At 46.0% G+C, this 20,660-nt stretch overlaps 1 protein-coding gene across 5 annotated transcripts; it reads left to right on the forward strand.

The window, feature by feature from the left end:
• Positions 1 to 382: 382 nt before the first annotated feature.
• Positions 383 to 20,659, forward strand: LOC128258727 (tetratricopeptide repeat protein 28). Of its 5 annotated transcripts, none has more exons than XM_052990539.1 (8): positions 383 to 469; positions 1,334 to 1,429; positions 5,876 to 6,064; positions 11,405 to 13,474; positions 13,898 to 15,065; positions 15,640 to 17,314; positions 17,780 to 18,552; positions 18,614 to 20,659. In XM_052990539.1, exons 3-8 carry the CDS (start codon positions 5,924 to 5,926, stop codon positions 20,350 to 20,352), a joined length of 7,566 nt encoding a protein of 2,521 aa, XP_052846499.1. In that variant the 5' UTR covers positions 383 to 469; positions 1,334 to 1,429; positions 5,876 to 5,923; the 3' UTR covers positions 20,353 to 20,659. The 5 variants fall into 5 exon arrangements, with proteins under 5 accessions (XP_052846499.1, XP_052846502.1, XP_052846500.1 ...); XM_052990540.1 differs by lacking the exon at positions 383 to 469 and adding an exon at positions 495 to 1,236; XM_052990541.1 differs by lacking the exon at positions 383 to 469 and adding an exon at positions 495 to 945.
• The last annotated feature ends 1 nt before the right edge of the window (position 20,660 follows it).

Below are 20,660 nucleotides of genomic sequence, written 5' to 3' on the forward strand. Positions count from 1 at the left end.
AAGAAAATAATGATAATTTACTAATAATTAATATTAAGTGCATCTTAAACAAATAGTACAACTTTTAAAACTAGAACACAATAAAAATCTTTGTTTTTTAAACTCTACAAGCTTTTATAAAGTAAGAAGATTTTTAATGTTTTTTTCAACTTTAATTATTTTGGTTTTATATGCAACTGAAAGTATAATAGCAGAATAGGATATATTGATATGAACTTAGAACAGGAGTAAAAGTAATCTTAAAATGTTTTTAGTGTGTAAAACCATCTGGCAGCATTGATTGCTCTCATCTCGTTTAGAGTGACCAGATCGTTTAATGGATTTTGTTTCGCCACTTAGTTGTGTACCTGTTTTTTAAGCCGCTCTCTCGACTTATACCTCGATTTTCTCGGCACAGTTGAATTTTGCATGCGGCTCGTACAACATCTAAACAAAAGCGCGGACTCCGGTTCGAGTAACAACGAGATCAGTGAGTGTGTTTTAACTTGTGTGTGTGTGTGTGTAGCGGTGGCTGTTGCAAATTTGTTGTTGGCCAAGCCAAACAAAAAAACAAAAGCGAAAAGCCAGTGAAGTTGCGAAAAAATGCGGGCCAAAAGCTTGGAGATTTTCGGCAACGGCCTTTGAACTCGACAACTGGCTTTGACATCTGTTCGCGATCGGGAATTTATGAATCTCTCTCTTTGTCTCCCTTTTCGCTCTCTTTCTCCGTTGAAAACCAGGCCAAAAGCATTTTCCAACAGATTTTTTTAGTTGTGCACTTGTGGCTGTTGTAATTTTTCCGAAACGTTCTCGCTTTGGTGCATTCCTAAGTAAATGCTACTAATAACAAGGGGATAAAAAGAAGAGAAAAAAAGAAGGCAATCCAAAGATTGGCCAAAGAGATGAAAAAAGTTGCTTGACTTGTTTGACCCGCGTTTGTGTTTTTGTGATACTGTGTGTGTATGAGTAAGTGCGACTTCTCTTTCGTCTTCTTCTTCTTCGGATTCTTGTTGTTGGCCAAGCCGTATTCTACATAAATAACTAAACAAAATGACACATAAGAGCCATAAAAATGAATTTTTAATTTATGCAACCACGGCTGCTGCATAAGTTTTCAAATTTATATAATACTTAAACAAAACTTGTGAAAAACAAGCAAATAACGGTCGCATAAATGAGCATATTAATCAATTTGAGTGCATAAATTAAGACAAACTGATCATTACTTATAATTATTGATCTATTGCCAACTTATTTGTAAGGAAATCGCAATCAAGTTTGCTCTAATTCCGTATAATTACCCTTTTATGTGCCACATTTTCACCCATTAAATTAACCCAAAATAATTCTGCAGCCTGTGATAAAACAAAGCGAGAAACAATAAAAAGAAAAGAAGAGAGTGGAGTGAAGAACAAAGCCAGCGGTTTCCAGTCTCCAGCAACATTCCATGGTGAGCATGAGTCCCCATAAATTCCCAACGAAAGTGTGGATCGAAAATGCTTAAACTCGAAATTTATGTGACAATGGCATTAGGAATTCAAAGCCCCAGCACGAAATAATTATATTAATTTTTATTTTCATTTAAATATTTGCATAATTGGGCCCTCGTTGGCTCGCTGTGGGGTTCCTTGTGATTTTCCTCATCGCGGTGGGTCGTGCGGCCCGTGGAACGGTAATCGGGGTAACGGTGCAGTGGAGGGGATTCTTGTTACTTTGACCTTAGTATAATGATGTGAATTGCATCCTGGCACGATGTCATAAAAAGTACTTTATGGTTTTTCATATTAAAACTAAAGCCTAATTGGATTATAGGACGGACACACGAATTTGACAATTAAATACGTGTAAAGCTCAAATAATGTTCAAGAAATTCTTTAAATATTCATGCCCAATTGTTCTTTTGAACAACTTTCTTTTTGAAAAGACAATGGCACGTTACAATTAACAAAAACGTAGTATTTCAAATCGATAGATATTTATCTTTCAAAAATAATCATAGAAAAAGAATGAGGCCCTTCATTCTCCCTTAGCTTTATTATCTTCTTGACGAAATATTATGAAAAATCAGTCAAGAATTTGTAATGTAAGGTTATTTTGTTATTCTTTGAGTACTATAAATAAAACTCAGAAAAATGATTTAAATTGCAAAAATGTTGTTTAATATTTTTATTAGAAACTGTTTTCAATGGGATTTCCAATCCATTTTAGGGAAACAAGCATGTGCTATTCGCTTTAAAATATTAAAATAATATGCCATCCACATTCTTTCATAGAAAAGAAATTCCAAGAGGATACAAAAGACTCAGGACACGAACTTGCGGTGGGTGGGTTGTGTCGCCCGTAAAACGGTAATGTTGCTAACGGTGCCGCGAAGGAAGAGGAAGAGCCGGCCACTTTCTTGTCGAACCCGCTGCGCTTTAGTCTAATGATGTCAATTACATCGTTCCACTCGCATTGCGGGCAACAAATGCATGCCGTGCTTATAAGGCAGCAACAATGCGGCCTGCCACAGAAACAACTGCAAATGCAACTGCAGCAGCAAATGCAACAAGTGACTGCGACTTTGGCTTCATTAAAATTGCTTTTCGTTTGGCCTGCCTGCATCTTTCTTCTTTCGTCCGCCTTGTTACTTTTTTTTTCAATGCTGTTTTCATGTTGTGGCAACTGGGAAATATGTATCTCTACTCGTATGTTTCTTTGCCAGCCAACAATTTTAATGAGTTTTTAAGAAATTGTACAAGATGCCAGTTACGGCTGCGAAAACGCAAAGCCTACGAAAAAACATAAACACCTTTTAACCGCAACACATCTCATGTTGTGTGATTAATTTTGTTGCCGATTTGTCCGTTAACAAGTGACCGATGTGTGGAAAAAGACGCCGCCGTTAAAGGGGGAAAGTGAAAACGCTTAAAACCCTGGGAAAAACAACTGTGAGCGGATTTTATCCGAATAAGGAAGGCATGTACTGTTCATTTTACCAGAAAGTATCATAAATTGAATTGAGATTAAAAACAAAAGCAACTTAAGATTGTTTAAATGAAAACATTGAAAATAAGTTATGAACAATATTTGGAATAGGTATGATAGACGGGTTCACTACTGATTAAATTAAAATATTTTACTCGTCTTTTATACATTGTGCATTGTAAAGTTGTGCAATAAAAATATATAATAAACAACCACGACCTCGAGTTTAACAAGCAAATAAACTTTCTTCATGGACAAAGATCAGGAACATCAGGCTTCCGTAAATTAAAGTAGCAATAAAATAAAGAAATAAATCACGAGAAATAGAACTAAAACTTGAAAACTTATAAAAAACAAACTAAAAAAATATATAATAAATAAAGATTAATATTGCATTTCTTTGCATTCAATTCTTTATGCTGAAATGCTGGTTATAAATCTTTGATTACTAAGCCCATATTTTTGTATGAATATATGATGCCGCAAACTGCTCTTAAGCTCAAAATGTAATAAACATAATAATTTATGACTCAATCTCTGCACTGAGAACGCACAAAACATACTTTTCAGACTTTTACGCGTAAGAAAGGCCTTTAAAAAATCTGAACCAAAATCGGTGCTGTCACGCCCACGTTTCATGCTCGGGGGTTTAATGGGAAGGGGAAGGAGCGAGGCCTCTTTACGCCCAATTTGTCACACATTTCAACAGGTTACGAGATGGACGCGAATTGGCGGAGGGGTGGGGTCTTCAGATGGCGACGGTGATCGAGTTGGAGTTGGAGGAGAGGCATTATCAAAAACCGACCGAAGAAGACGTTGACGATGACGATGAACGAGGACTGGCAGGAGGCCCTTAACTCGGATCACGAGAGCATATGGGTCTGGATAGGCGTTGTGGTGTGGAATTTTCGGGCATACCTGGCGGGCCACATGAAGCGTGAGGAATTTCGCTGCCACCCGCCCCCCAGTTCCTGATCGATTTCGTTGGTGCTGTTACTTGTTGTCCTTTCTAAGTGAAAAATTATGCAAAAATGTTTCACTTTAATAGCGGAAATCATTTATAGAAGCGGTAATAAAGTCTCAGCATGCCCGCCGCCTCTTCTGAACCATCGATGGTCATGTCTTTTTTTTTTGATGATGGGGACGAAATACGCCTTCTTCTTCGTGTTGTTGTTGTTGTTGTTGCTTTATGTTGCCCAGAGCTGGGTTTTGTGCTCGTTTACGACCGCCAACGTAGCCAAATGAAACATTGTTGCAACACTTTGTTACTGTGACAGTGGCGTGGCCAGAACGAGAGTACTGCGCCCCCCCCCAAAGGAGTCTAAGTTAAGGCGACTTTAGTCAACGCTAATGACCTGACAAAAGCAATTCAAAGCGGTTCTTGTTGCTGGTTTGAGGTTGGTGGTGCCGCCGTGGTGTGGCATTTGTTGACTTTTAGGCGCAAATAAACTGTGAGAGTTCATTAGCTACAAAAAGAGACAAGCGACACACAACACACCATACCTTATTTGGGTCGATAAAAAATGTGTTTCCCCAATCGCGAAGCTTGGAATGTGGACGGTAAGGATGAATAAATAGGTTTGAAATAAAAACAATTCTAAATGATTGATAAACCTTCTCATGTTTTTTAACAATATGTTAAGTAATAAAATTGTAATTCTATATATATTCTGTTTGTTTAGTTAACAGAAATTTCCAAATGACTTTATTTCCAAACGACTCAAATAAAAAACAAAAGACTTAGGACACGAACTTGCAGGTACGCGAGAAAAAAATTCCAGAAAAAACTCAATCAAAAGCAAATATAATTCGCCCGTCTCAAACACCGGACATCGTAATCCAGCTTACACACAAAAACAGAAACGCTTGCCATAAAAAGCTGCGACCAAGTACAATTATAAAACCATTAAGGCATCTAAATTAGCTCATTTGCTATGAAACCGGGCATCATAATCGTAAAAAGCCAGCAAAAACTCGCAGCCGCAGAAACCAATGATAATTGTGCAAAAAAAAATAGGCGAGTAGTCAGGGAAAAACAACAACAACAACAACCAAGCCAATAAAAGTTATAAAAGCAAACTGTTAAAAGTGCCGCCACACAGACGCTGAGCAATTGATAAGCGCTTTATGACAGCAAGCTGAATGCATTACGGTTTATGATTTTTGTATGCCTATTTGTTGGCCGTTTTCCCGGAGATAGCGTTGAATTGAGAGCACAGTAACGGCCATTAAAACATGCCAGAGCGAAACATAATTGCCTGTGGCCAATGCGTATTGGTCACTCAATAAAATTCGACTCTAGAAATTCCAAACTCTAGACTATCTCATTAGAATTCCAAGGCAGTGCACTGAAATGAATTTAGGGGGAACGCACTTTTCCAGGGATCCGTGGTGACTGCGGTTTTTTTTTTTTCGGTGCTTTTAATTACACGTTTCTTGTTTGCTTTGCAACTTTCTCTAGAAGGCGAGCCAATTAAATGATAACAAATTCGAAGGGAAGAGGCGGTATCCAATTCCGATGCTGATGATAGGCAGGCGCCGCTGGCAAGTAAATGGCGCAATCAGAATCTCGCAGCCGACACCGGAGTCGACACCGAAACCCAAAGTGGATACAGAATTCTCACCGTGGTTGAGGCCACTGTGCGCGGAGCAGTCTTGTCTTTCAAATAGGGGGGAACCAGAATGATGGAGGAGGGGTCTCTGTGGATCGCACAAATTTATGGCCACATTCAATTGTCAAGTTTATGTGACTGCGGCTGAGGATCGGCCAATATTTGCATAAGAGGCGTCCCTTGGTTCCCTAGAATTGCCTGGCATTTGAAAGTCTCATTGTCAGGGGCTCTTGCTTTTGTTTATTTATTTTTGTTATTTATTTTCCGCAAAATCGCTCTATAAATAAACAACGTATATACACTTCTTTTGTTTGCAGAAACCCAGAGATCAGAGGGCGCCCTAATGATTCCTCGCTGGCACACAAATGACGAATTATGAGAACCTTATAAATTTGCCATTAAATTTTAATGCAAATAATCACGCCAGTAATAATGAGAACAATGCCAAAATTGCCATCGGTGGCGAGCAGCTGCTGAATAAGATGTCGCAGCGGGATTTCTCCGAGGTAAGTCGAAAGGCGAAAGGAAATCGAATTATTGTTCAATTATTGTTGTGGAAGCCGCCAGTTGCCAGTTGCCTCTCCATTTCCACTACCCCAAAAACATGTTTGCCGGCCATGTATTTCCAGTTTGCAGTTCAAACACCATGACAATTATTTATGGCCTTCAAATATATAAAACTTAATCAGGCATTACGCTCTCCAAAATTCAACAAAGAGATGAGGGAGCGACATACGAAGAAACGCAGACGCAACAGGAAAAGACAAACCAAAAAATAAAAATAAAAAGAAAAAACAATCAGGGGCAATAATCAAAATGATGGCAAAATGATTTCAATGTTGATTAACTCAGCGGCAAGACTACAAAAGGGCTAAGCTACAAGGGCCAAATTAAACAAAAGCCCAGCCGAGCAGGGAGATAAAAATGCCAAAACGCAAAACCCAATGAATTGCGACTGCGACTGGGACTTTGACTAACCCAAGCTCCTGACCCTGACTCTTTGCCTGGCCCTTTCATCATATTCCGCGCTGTCATGTCATGGGCAAGAACAAAAAAAGATCCAACATCTTGAAGAACAGACGACAACGTCAACGATGTTGGATAAGTTTCAGGCCCTGTCTCCGCGACGGACCAGACCACAATTCGGAATCCAGCATCAGGGAGTCTGGGTCTGAGTCGGAGTCGAGCATCCAGACCCCTGCGGGCTGTCTCGTCGGCTGACTGACTGACTGACTGACTATCTGACTGCCTGCGTGCCTTTCGAGTGTCCCTTTGGCAGCTAGACGGACGATAGGAAGTGACCATTCCCATTCCCATTCGCAATCCTACATCCCCACATTCTGCGATCGGAGAAGCGTGGCCAGGAATTTCGGGTTGGTGGCCAGCGAACTGGGGGATACAGCAGCTAAATGAGTGCATAAATTCCAGACTAATGTCGATTCCTATTAAAGTCTAAACAGACGAATATTCAAAGATAGTGTTGAATGCGGTTTGATGCGTTAAGCACACAAGAGGTTTTAATTTAAATTTAATCTTATAATCTTTGAAATTAAAGAAGAACATAGCCATATTTAAAAAATGGCTGGGTTTTTACACAAATTGTCTCCTTTAATTTCTTAACATAATAAAAAATGCGGATAAGTGAGCAATTAATGTAAAATCACTTATACTTTTAAACATAAAAATTATTTGTTTTTTACAAATTTTCTAAACAAAACTATCAGACATGCACAAAATAACACTTTTCAGATCAAATCAACACTTATTCAAACCAAAGATCTAAAAGATATATAATTTCAACAATTATACAATCAAAAGACAAAAAGTATACCTTTAACCTTTATTTTACCTATCTTAAAAACATTAGAAAATAAGTGGAGTTCTAAATTAGAAAGCTTAGGTTCAAATTTAATATCGCAATATGATAGAGAATATCAAGTAAATATTCGGAATATGTACTTTAATTGCACCTTTTGTGTCCCCAATAAAATTAAGAGTCGAATGCCTTAAGTTAATTTCTGAGAAGTTGACTTCCTGCCTACGCTCGAATGGGATAATCTGGTATTATCTGCGCAGCGTGTGCGATTTTGAAGAGAAGCGAGGACCTCAGCCCGCAGCTAATTATTTTATTACGCGTTAAATTGCAACAAAATTCTCGGCTTGAGCGCAAAACATGCCAATGTGCGCCACAAGCAATCGTGAAATTGTTCGCATTCCAATGCGGCGGACTTTATCGATGCTCCGTTCCGTCCAGCCTCTGGGGCTAACACATATATATGCATAGATATATGTTTGTGTGTGTGTGTATATACAAAACCAACTTGGCTAACATACACTAGCCCGTGTGCTTCCAGGCAGCCGCCCGAGTGCATCTATGGGTGCCACTTTTTGTCTTGCTGCCCGTTTTTTTTCTGCTGTTGTTGCTGTTGCTGTTGCTCCTGCTGCTCTTGCTGCTGGGCGGACAGCCAAGAAACGGCGACCAGTTCTCGAATCGCAGGTTTTTCTCTTACATTCCTGAATTCCACCGCCGACTTCCTTTCTCTACCCGCTTTTTCTCCCTTTCTCATTGCATAAAATTCTTGTCCGTCTTCGACTATTTTCTAAAAAGCTGCTGTTGGTTTGCTGATGTTGCTGCTGGGTTGCTGCTGCAGTTGGCCATGTTGCTGCGGTTGCTGTTGCTGCTGCTGTTGCTGCTGCTGCCAATTTAGCTGGAATTGCCGAAGCGAGATAGCTAGCGTATCACTTTACATGACTTCTCTATGTGCCATTTGGGCGCCAATTCCTAAGTTGACATACAGCACGGCGCAACAAAAACGGAGCGAAAGGGCAGAAAATACTGAAAAATATCCACCTGAGATTCTTACCCTCCAGAAAAGAAAGAAAGGCAGTTAATTAGGAGATAAAAATAAAGAAAGAAGTGCTTTTATTACTTTTTCTTTAGCTTAGAGCCAAGTGACATTTAAAAATGAAAAGATTTAATAAAAACGGTAGCAAACAAAGTGTTTAAAGAAAATTAAATTTATAATAACAACACTTTTTATATGCTTATGGGCTTGCACTCAATCTAAGTTGTAAAATGTAGCGTTAAATCGATAAGAGCTTAGAAAGTATTTCTCCGAGGGGTTTTAAAGTCCCAACTGCACGTACTTACTTCAACGAAATGCCTGCCATCTGTCATCGCTGTATCACGTTATTCATATCCAGCATTCCCACAGCTTGAGCTTATCCCAAGCCATCGACATTCCGCTTCAAGTTGCTCTAAACTTTAACTCCGCCCGACTGCCAGCTATTATTATTATTATTTTAGTCAAAGTGATAACATCTGCTAATGCCATTCCGTCTGGATACCCAGAGCGGCGCTCCCTTCCGCCGGAGATCTTCGTCGGCCGTTTCGAAGGCATGTTCCGCTGTGCGTGTTTATTTGCCTTTGACCATTGGCAGCAGTTCCGCAATCTTGTCTGCGAGATCTACTCGGCTAGTACCGCCAACACTCCGCAGAGAAGAGTTTCAGTTCTTTTGTATACCCTTGCTAAGGATACAATAGTAATGAATACATTTTTAAACATTCAGGCAAAAAAAAAAAAATATATATTTTTGATCAGCTTTAGTGGGAATAATAAATTTCTGCTCTTACGAATTTTATTATTAAGCTTTAAGGCAAATGATTGAACAATCGTAACATGCATACATAGTTCTGCTTAAACTACATTCACATTTTAAAAACTAAAACGATTATGAGTTCTGGAAGATAGTTACTATATGCTCAACATTTATTCTATAACTCCAGGGAACCATCAGCCCAAATTATCAATAGTATATGTTTTTTAGATAACTTAAAATTATTTTTTAAATTGACATTGCACTAAATTATTGATACCTTTTAAATAATTTACGTATTAATGTATTCAACATCATTGTGGTGTTGATTTGGGACTAGTAAAGGTTTTAGACATAACCGGATAACTAAATCCTAAGCTTCTTTAGGAACCTCCCTACAAAACATTACAATTTTGATGGACTAAGAATACTATTTTTACTTAAAGTTACTTTCCTCATCTGCGTTTCCAAGGGTATTCTGGGAGTTGGTTTCCAAACTTAGTCTTTCTTCCTTTCTTTTATTTTTTTCTTGGGGTTGGGGTTTTTTTGGTAACGCCTTCTTCATTTGGGTCTTATTGCTGGGGCCAAGTCCGTTGCCCGTATTTATAAGCTGCCTAAGACGAAAATTGCGTTCTGCATCTGTCAGATACTTTGTAGCTGGCTGATTTATTCGGAGTTGGCCCGGTCCGGCCAGAAGGCCGAAACTCACGCCCCGTGAGCAGGGAAGGCTGCAGCATCAGCACTTGCTAGCTGGCCACGTTTCCTATCAAGGACTGACACTGCGACTCGTTCGCCGTTTCGGGGCTGGCCTAATGCATTTGCATACTCATTGCATTTAATTGCTTCAAAAAATATGTAAAAATTTTCACGTCGTTGTCACGGTCTCGTCTCACAACATCCCGGCGATGTGGCCGTGGCCGTGACCATGGTCTATGCCAAAAAAGGCCTCAACTCCAGCCAGTAGCTAGTAGCTAGTAGCTGATTCACCAGTCGTGGCTCAGTTCTTGGGCCACGAATTCGTGGAATTGCTTCCGCATTTGATGGCCAGCGAACAGGATCGGGAGCTGTGAGTTCTTAGTTCTGAGCTCTGAGCTGTGAGCTCTGTGCTGCGAACAGCAGTTGGCCGGAAAACGTGACTCGGTGGCCGCATACCTGTGTTTCGAAGGGCAGGCGTCGTCTTAGCCGCCAAGCTGGTGCGTCGGCATTTAACATAATTACAACCCAGTGACGATGGCACAGTGGGTCACCGGCACCCAGCTGGAGTTTATCTGGAAAAGGTTTTATAAGCCAAATATCCAAACTAAGATGGAATAAATTGAAACACAAAACATGGAAATTTCAAAGTAATTGTATGCCTTTTCCTAGAGGTCTTTTATAAATTAAATTTAAAAACTTTTTTATTGAAAGCAAAGATATTACAGATATTGTTAATCTAAGATATAAAAATCAGGTGATTTACTGTAATAAATCGCTTTTAGGAGAGGGCTAAGGCCCACTGTTCTTCCCAATAACAACGGCAGATGTGCAATCAACCAGACTCTCCCTCAATTCTGCAAATCCTCGTCGTCCTTTCGTGCTCCGCCTGCTCCTCCACTTCTGTACAGTTGTGTTTATTGCTCTACTTAGGCCATCGCACTGTGGAATGCTCCTCATCCCAGCTCCTCATTCCAGTAAAGCGCCTGCACAGGGAAATAATCATGTGAAACACGAAAAACTTAAAGGTTGGCCTGTTTTATTCAGATGCCATTGATAATATTAATAGCTTAAATTGAAAACACTCAAATTTGATTTTCTTTTTTGGAGTAAAATTTTGTTAATTTTTACTGTCTACAATTATAATATTATATGGAAGCTTGATCTAAGGGAATTTCTTAGTCGGATAGCTGTAAAATTGCAAGACTATAAGTGTAAGAACAACAAAACTAAAATATTAAAAATTCTTACAAAAAATATATATATTTTATAATAGTCTAATATTTTATTGTATTTTCAAAACAGCTTAAAATTTTTTTTTTTTTATTCAAAACTGAAGATACTTTTTAAGATGGGAGAACAATTTACTTCTTTTTAAGTTGAGTTTATTTAAATTTAAATTGTATTTTCCTTTACTATCACTAGTGCTATATTTAAAGCACTAGTTGTAAAACTCTTCACTGAATTTCTAAAACTGGTCAAAATTATTATATTTAATATTATAAAATATAAACAATTGTTAGCTAAATCCTTTTATTTTTTTATTTTTCCCACAGAACGAGCCGGAATGCACGCCGGAGTTGCCCGCCGCGAACCGCGCTCTCTTCCTGGAGAAGGTGCGTCAGTCGAATGCCGCCTGCCAGAGTGGCGACTTTGCCACAGCGGTGCTGCTCTACACGGATGCCCTGCAGCTGGACCCGGGTAACCACATCCTCTACAGCAATCGATCGGCGGCCCTGCTGAAACAGGGTCAGTTTGCAGCCGCCTTGCAGGATGCGACGCAGGCGCGCGACCTGTGTCCCCAGTGGCCGAAGGCTTACTTCCGCCAGGGCGTGGCGCTCCAGTGCCTGGGTCGATATGGCGAGGCCCTGGCCTCCTTTGCCTCCGGCCTGTCCCAGGAGCCGACCAACAAGCAGTTGATGGGTGGCCTGGTGGAGGCCTCCCTGAAGAGTCCCCTGCGCACGGCACTGGAGCCCACGTTGCAGCAGCTGCGCACCATGCAGCTGCAGGAGTCGCCGTTTGTAGTCAGTTCGGTGGTGGGTCAGGAGCTCCTCCAGGCGGCCCAGTATCCGGCGGCGGTGTCCGTTCTGGAGGCAGCGCTCCGGATCGGCAGCTGCTCGTTGAAGTTGAGGGGTTCCGTGTTCAGTGCCTTGAGTTCCGCCCATTGGGCCTTGAATCAATTGGACCAGGCCATTGGCTACATGCAGCAGGATCTGGCGGTGGCCAAATCCTTGGGCGACACGGCTGGTGAGTGCCGGGCACATGGAAACCTCGGCTCGGCTTACTTCAGTCAAGGGGCCCACAAGGAGGCGCTCACTGCGCATCGCTATCAACTGGTGCTGGCCATGAAGTGCAAGGATACTCAGGCGGCAGCGGCCGCGTTGACCTCACTGGGCCACGTGTACACGGCCAGCGGGGATTACCCCAATGCCCTGGCCTCCCACAAGCAATGTGTGCAGCTGTTCAAGCAACTGGGAGATCGATTGCAGGAGGCCCGCGAGATTGGCAACGTGGGAGCGGTTTATCTGGCCCTGGGCGAATGTGAAGCCGCCTTGGACTGCCATTCGCAGCACTTAAGACTGGCGCGCAAGTTGCACGACCAGGTGGAGGAGGCCCGGGCGTACTCCAATCTGGGATCAGCCCACCACCAGCGGCGGCAATTCACCCAGGCGGCGGCCTGTCACGAGCAGGTGCTCCGGATCGCCCAGGCTCTGGGGGATCGGTCCATGGAGGCGGCCGCCTATGCGGGATTGGGTCATGCGGCGCGGTGTGCCGGCGATGCCAGCGCCTCGAAGAGATTCCACGAGCGTCAGTTGGCCATGGCGCTGTCGGCCCGGGACAAACTGGGCGAGGGCAGGGCCTGCTCCAATCTGGGCATTGTCTATCAGATGCTGGGCTCCCACGATGCGGCGCTGAAGCTGCACCAGGCCCACCTGGGCATTGCCCGCTCCCTGGGCGATCGCACGGGCATGGGCAGGGCGTATGGTAACATGGCCAGGATGGCCCACATGGCCGGATCCTATGAGGCGGCGGTTAAGTACCACAAGCAGGAGCTGGCCATCAATCAGGCGGTGCACGACCGCAGTGCCGAGGCGGCCACGCATGGCAACCTGGCGGTGGCCTATCAGGCTTTGGGTGCCCATGATGCGGCCTTGACCCACTACCGGGCGCACCTGGCCACAGCCAGATCGCTGAAGGACACCGCTGGCGAGGCCTGTGCCCTGCTCAATCTGGGCAACTGCCTCAGCGGACGGCAGGAGTACGAGGAGGCGGTGCCGCACTACGAGAGCTACCTGATGCTGGCCCAGGAGTTGGGCGATGTGGCCGCCGAGGGCAAGGCGTGCCACCTGCTCGGCTACGCCCACTTCTGTCTGGGCAACTACCGCGCCGCCGTGCGCTACTACGACCAGGATCTGGCCCTGGCCAAGGATGCCCAGCATCGACCCAACATGGGACGGGCCTACTGCAATCTGGGACTGGCTCATCTGGCGCTGGGACACACTGCCGCCGCCCTGGAGTGCCAGCAGTTGTTCCTGGCCGTGGCCCATGCCACCAACCAGCTTCCCGCCAAGTTCAGAGCCTTGGGAAACATTGGAGATATCCTCATAAGAACAGGATCACATGAGGTGGGTATTGAAGAAGAGTAACCCTTTTCTAGGTTTATATATTTAAAGACTTTCAATGGGCTGATACAATTCTTTCTAAAAAGGGAAAAATCAAAAATAATTAAGTTAGGAATAAAATCTATTTTAGATTTACAATTAAAATAAAGTTTAAAAAAATGACGTATTGCAGGCATCTCGGTTTTAGTAAAAATATAAAGTTTGTTTTGGCTTACTGTTTTTTAAAGCTAAAAATAACTGTTTTTGGATTTTGAAACCATTATGATTTCGCTTAGAGTCTTCCGATTTTGCAATCCCCAAAACTTTTAGGGTTTTGACATTCAGTAATTTTTCTTGAAGTGTTAGAGTACAAGTTCAGTTTCCTAAACCTAGAATACGAAACCAGAGTTATTTAACTTATATAATTTATTTAATTATCACCTCCAGGAGGCCATCAAGTTGTACCAACGTCAGTTGGCTTTGGCCCGAGCCGCCGGAGATCGTTCGATGGAGGCGGCTGCCTGTGGAGCTCTGGGATTGGCCCATCGACTGATGCGCCGGTGGGACAAGGCGTTGGGTCATCACACCCAGGAGTTGACACTGCGCCAGGAGCTGGGGGACTTGTCCGGCGAGTGTCGCGCCCATGGACACTTGGGAGCCGTTCACATGGCCCTATGCAGCTGGACCAATGCAGTGAAGTGCTACCAGGAGCAGCTGGAGCGGGCTCAGGAGCAGCGGGACGCTGCAGTGGAGGCCCAAGCGCATGGAAACCTGGGCATTGCTCGTCTTAACATGGCCCACTACGAGGCGGCCATTGGTTGCCTAGAGGCGCAACTGGGAACTCTGGAGCGTGTGTCTCTGCCCTCCACGCAAGCGGATCGTGCTCGAGCCCTGGGCCATTTGGGAGATTGCTATGCCGCCCTGGGGGACTACGAGGAGGCGTTGAAGTGTCACGATCGGCAGCTTCAACTGGCCTTGGGCCTGACCAGCCATCGGGATCAGGAGCGCGCCTATCGAGGATTGGGCCAGGCACGCAGGGCACTGGGGCAGCTGCCGGCCGCTCTGGTTTGCCTCGAGAAGCGTCTGGTGGTGGCCCACGAGCTGCACAGTGCGGAGATCAAGGCACTGGCCTACGGTGACCTGGGCCATGTCCATGCCGCCCTGGGTAACCACACGCAGGCGCTGAACTGCCTGGAACATCAACGGGAACTGGCTCAGGGTCTGCAGGATCGCGCCCTGGAATCGGATGCTATGTGTGCCCTCGGTCAGGTGCAGCAGCGAATGGGTCAGCACGCGGAGGCACTAGAGCTGCATCGACAGGATCTGCAGATTTGCACGGAGCTATCCGCTCCCGCCTTGCAGGCTCGTGCCCTAAGCAACCTGGGATCTGTCCACGAATCGCTGGGAGAGCAGGCCGAAGCTCTCAAGTGCTACGAGCGGCAATTGGAACTCAGCTCGGATCGTTTGGCCAAGGCGCTGGCGTGTTTGGCCCTCGGAAGGGTTCACCATCAGCTGGAGCAGCACAATCAGGCGGTGGACTATTTGCGGCAGGGATTGGCAAGTGCCCAGTCCATGGGAAAGTCGGAGGAGGAGGCCAAGATAAGACATCAACTAGGTGAGTGGAAATAAAGTATTTTTTTACATAGAAAAACAATTTTGACTAACATTGTTTTTATTTTTTATATAAATACTTGAACAAACAAGAATATATTATCTAAATTCTGTATAAAACCAATTTTTTAATTAATATGGCAAAAAAGAAATTTTTTCTAAGCGTTTCATCGTTTTCGAAATTATTATATATATTTGAGTATTACAGAATATATTTAAACAAAAAAGAACTAATATAAAGACATGCATACATTAATATCAACAGAATATTTTCATCTATTATGAAAAACAAAGAAGAATGTTATTCTGATTTTGTATAAAGCAAATTATCTAAATAATATGACTAAAAAAGAGTTTATTTAAAGCGTCTCTTCTTAATAAAAAGTCCGAGCAAAATAATAAACTAATAAAAATAGTTTTTTGTTTGTGATAATTTTGTATTTAATATATACAAACAATAGTCAATATTTTTAAAATTAAATATTATTAAATTATTATATTCAATTATTGTTATTTAATATTTCTATTATTTAAAATGAATTACAAATTGTTATATTGTCCCTTGATCTTTTCTACAGGTCTTGCCCTTCGCTCCTCTGGCGATGCCGAAGGAGCCCACCTCCAACTGGAGACCGCCGCCCAGTTGCTGGAGTCCGTGCGCCACGAACAGCGAAGTCCGGAGACGCGACTGGCCCTCTACGATCTGCAGACCAGCTGTTACCACCTGCTGCAGCTTCTTTTGGTGGCACTCAATCGCAACGAGGACGCCCTGGTGGCCGCCGAACGGTGCAAGGCTCGTGGCGGAGCAGACGCCGTGAGCGGGGAGAGCTCTAAGGTTCCGCTGGCCGACAGCGAGGCCATTCAGGAGACGGTCAACCGGGGAAGGATGCCCGTGCTCTACTACAGCTTGGCTGGGGAGCAGCTCTTCGCCTGGTTACTCAAACCACAGGTTGGAATCGTGCGCTTTCATGCCGCTCGCATCGATGCCCATAGCCTGCAGCTTCCGTTGTCCCTCAGCGAAGAGGAGGAGGAACTGGAGATGGAGAGGGAGCTGCAACTGGAGCGGGAACAAGAAGAAAATGAGGGTGAGGATCAGCGGAAATCCCAGCAGGCCGATGGCCTGCTTGAGCGCTATGTGAACTTGGTGCGCGACAACCTGGGTGTCAACTCGCAGAGCATCCTTTACGAGGGTGACGGAAGTGGCTGGCGAGCCAGCACGGAGCAATTGCTGGAGGATCTGCCCGGAGCTGGAGGGGCTGGCGGAGGCGGTTTCCTGCGCATGGTGAGCCGCAATCAACTGCTCAACTCTTCGAACTACTCCCTCAGCTCGCTGTTCTCCGTGGGATCGGTTGGTGGCTCCGTGGCCAGTCTCCAGGGTTCCATGCGATCCGTGGGCAGTCGCAGCTCACGGAGAGCTCCGGCCTTGCCCGCCTGGCATGGACCCTCCTGCCTGCACACCCTGTACAATCTTCTGCTGGCTCCATTCGATGATCTACTGCCCGCGGGAGGAGCAAATGCCAGCCGACAGGGCAGACGAGAGTTGATCCTGGTGCTGGATAGCTCGCTCTACCTGGTTCCCTTTGCCATTTTGAGGGCGGCTCGAGAGGATGGGGAATATCTGTCCGAGCGGTGTGCCATCCTGACCGCCCCGTCACTGCAATCTTTGCGTAGTCGTCCCCGAAGTAGACGAGATCGAGCTCGTCCACCCAAAGCTCTGGTGGTGGGCGGTCCTCGGATTCCATCCACCCTGGCGGAACGTTGGGGCTGGGCTGCAGCTGAATCTCCGGCAGCTCTGCAGGAGGCCGCCATGGTGGCCGATATGCTGCAGGCCACCGCCCTGGCTGGCTCCAATGCCACCAAGGAGTCCGTTCTGGCCGAATTGCCCTCCGCCGAGTGCGTCCACTTTGCGGCCAATATCAGCTGGCAATCGGGTGCCGTCGTCCTGAGTCCCGGCGATGTGGTCACCGCCGAACAGCAGGAGCAAAAGGAACCACATGAGCCCCAATTGGCGGACTTCACCCTGGCCGCCGGTGAACTGCGTCAGCTGCGTCTCAGTGCCCGTCTGGTGGTGCTGAGCTCCTATCACTCCGTGGAACCCATCACCGGAGCCGGAGTGGCCCAACTGGCCGGCAGTTGGCTTCTAGCTGGAGCCGGAGCAGTGCTCATTTCGCTATGGCCAGTTCCGGAAACGGCGGCCAAGATACTGCTGCGCGCCTTCTACTCCGCCTTGTTGCAAGGTGCCCGAGCAGCCCGGTAAGTTGTAACACTAGTTTATAGAAAGAAATAGATCTCTATAAAACCAGGTTTTTAATAGATCAATAGATTCTAATATAGCTATATTATTAAGTCCTCTGCCGCTGCTCTGCCGGTGATCGCTGATGTAGAGAAACAGAACGAAAAAGCTGTTAAAATAAATCACAATTTATTGACTTTTTTAGTGTTGTCTAAAAGCTCACAAAATAATTGTTATTAGCTCAAAACAGAAAAAAAAATAATAATAATACTTTATCGATCAAAATGTTTCACTTAATGTCGGGTAACTTTTTTTGTGAAGCATTCTGTTGTACAAAACAAAACAAAAAAAATTTAAATTTTTATTTTTTTTCTTATTTCTCTTAAATTTTTTATTTATTTTTAAGAACCGCCTGTCAAAATCTATCTAGTGTTTTCTTTTGATTCGGAATATAATCATTGATGATGTGGTCTGATTTCTTTCAGCGCCTTGGCCGAAGCCATGCAAACGGTGCAGCACACCAAGCACTTTGCCCATCCGGCCAACTGGGCTGGCTTCCTGTTGGTGGGCAGCAATGTCAGGCTGTCGAACAAGGTGGCCCTGCGCCATGCCCTTTGCGAACTCCTGCGGACTCCGGAGCGCTGTCGGGATGCACTCCGCGTTTGCCTGCATCTGGTGGAGAAGAGTCTGCAGCGGATTCATCGCGGCCAAAAGAACGCCATGTACACCACTCAGCAAAGTATTGAGAATAAGGCGGGCCCGGTGGCTGGCTGGAAGGATCTGCTAATGGCTGTGGGCTTCCGCATCGAGCCGGCTGCCAATGGGATTCCGTCCAGCGTCTTCTTCCCCCAGGCGGATCCCGAGGAGCAACTGGCCCAGTGCTCGGCCAGTCTCCAGGCCCTGCTCGCCCTGACCCCGGCCACCCTGCAGGCGCTGGCCAAGTTGGTCCATGTGAACAGTGCCGAGCATGCAGAGGATATTATAGCCGTGGTACGGAATATCCTGGCCCAGTTTCCGGGCTCAAATCCTCCCGGCTCCGGTTCGAGCTCCATCAAAACGGATGTGATGGCCGAGACCTGCTTCATCGAGATGCCATTGAGTGTAAGACTGTGGCGCGTGGCTGGATGCCATGAGCTGCTCGCCTCCGTGGGCTTCGATTTGACAGAGGTGGGTGCGGATCAGGTGGTCCTGCGCACGGGAAAACAGGCCAATCGACGGCAGTGCCAATTTGTGCTCCAGGCCCTGCTCGCTTTGTTTGGTAAGTAATCCAGACCTATGTTAAATACCAGATATTAATTATTATGGTTTTGTTAATTTAGACACCCGCGAGGCTCCCAAGAATCTGGGCCTGGATCCCGACTCGGAGCACAGCAGCAGCTGCGAGTCCCTGGCCGAAACGGAATTGGATGCCCCACCAGTTCCGCCCGTGGCCAGCAGCACGCCCTCCGTGAACGGGGCCACCAAGGCGCCACTTCCGTTGCATCCACGCAGCGCCTTCATCTCGTATGTGCGACGTCGCGGCGAGCCGGATGGCGGGCGAACTGAAGCCATCGGTGGAGCAGGGGGCGCCGGCGGCGGCTTGGATTCCAGTCTGGCCAACACCACTGACAGCGAGCATTCCCTGTCCGATGGCTATGCCACTCAGCCGGGCTTTGGTCTGTCCAATCCCCGACTGGGCTATGCTAGCATGCGGGCTCCGGTGAGGGTTTCCCGACCTGGAGGTGGCGGCGAGAGCGATGCCGCCTTCACACCGAGTCCACCCGTGACCGATCCCAGCTTGTCCCTGGCACTGGCTCATCAGACGCGCATCCGAAGTCTGTACTCGCAGACCAGTTCGGTGGCTACAGCTCCTCCAGCGGCGCCAACCATGAGCAGGAGGCCTGATAGCTCCAGTTCGGCGAGCAGCACCACGGATTGGGAGGGATCCGGTCATGCGACCGTCTTGAGACGTGGAGTAAGTGCGGCAATGCCGCAACAGCCGCCACCACTGCCACCGCCACGGCCACCAACGTATCACAATCTGGGCGTGGGCGCTGGTGGACGTAGCAAACCCAAGATCAAATTGGGCAGTGCCCAAAGTTCTCTGGCAGCACGGGTTAACAAGGAGCATGCTCTGTTCATGGACAGGCTGAGTGTACGAACGGAGCTAAGTGCACCGGGAGGAGGTAACGCTAATGCCATGAGCAATGGATCAGCCACAAGGAAACCACTGGCCCTGCCCGAGGAGGAGGAGGTCTCCAATGTGGTCTTCAATCCATCCAGCTTGTACTTCTCCCAATCGGACGCCGATCTCCTAAACGAAGCCAAGCAGGAGGAATCTCCGCCAGCTTCGAAGTCCAATGGCAAGTGCCTGCAGGACAGCATGATGCGGCACATGAACCGCGAGCTGACACCCAGCCTCTCAGAGCTGTATCATGAACGTAATCTGGGCTTGGGCTTGGCTCCACCGCTGTCCAAGCTTCTGTTGAGTACCAACTACGAAGAGCAGGAGGTGGTCTCCATGGGCGAGGGCTGCCCACAATCGGGTGCTGGCCTCAAAACTCTAGTGGATGCCGTCAGCGAACTGGAGCTAAGTGGCAGTTCATCGGGGGCCACCATACCCACGGTGGTGGTAGTGGGTGGCGGAGGCAATGAAGTGGAGGGCTCATCATCCACCGCTCCCACCGTTGAAGCCACCTGCCCCATTTGTGGTGATCCCGCTGACGTCATCTGCCGCTGCAAGGCAGCCACCATTCAGAAGAAGAGCATCCTCAAGCCCTGGCTGAGCAATGTGCCGGACAGCAGTTTGGTGCAGGCCAGTGAGCTGACCACGGCGGACATTTTGGAGCGACGCCTGGAGATTCACACGGCCGGAGCTCCCTACTCCGTTGATCTTTGTCGGCGGGATGAGGGCGATGGACGATCGGTGGCGGATTCGCAATGCAGCAGCAACTACAAGCGAGTCCTGGCCAGCGCCACCGGAAAAGCAGTTAGTCTGGTGGGGATTGGCAATGGAATCGAAGCGGAACCCCAGAGTGCCACTTCCGGGGCCACCTGCTCATCTGCCCGCCTTGTCTAGATAACTACTTGATCCCTAGTTACATTAATTTATTATTGCATGTATTTATTGTTTTTCGTATTCCGCAACAAACGCATTTTATGGATAATTTATTTTCATTACCAAGCCACTGATTAAAATTTATTCAACTAATTTAATAGGTCTTTACTAAGACCCCCCTTAAACTAATAGATTTTATAGAATTGTATTACTTAGCAAAAATAAACTGTTATACTGAATATCTAAAGATGAAAAGGTTGTTTTATTTCAATGAACTCTGATTAAAGATGCTGTTAAATCGAAATTTGTTTAAACCATCTTTGAAAATC

This window comes from Drosophila gunungcola (genome assembly GCF_025200985.1).
Source record: "Drosophila gunungcola strain Sukarami chromosome 3L unlocalized genomic scaffold, Dgunungcola_SK_2 000003F, whole genome shotgun sequence".
Taxonomy (NCBI): Eukaryota; Metazoa; Arthropoda; class Insecta; order Diptera; family Drosophilidae; genus Drosophila; species Drosophila gunungcola.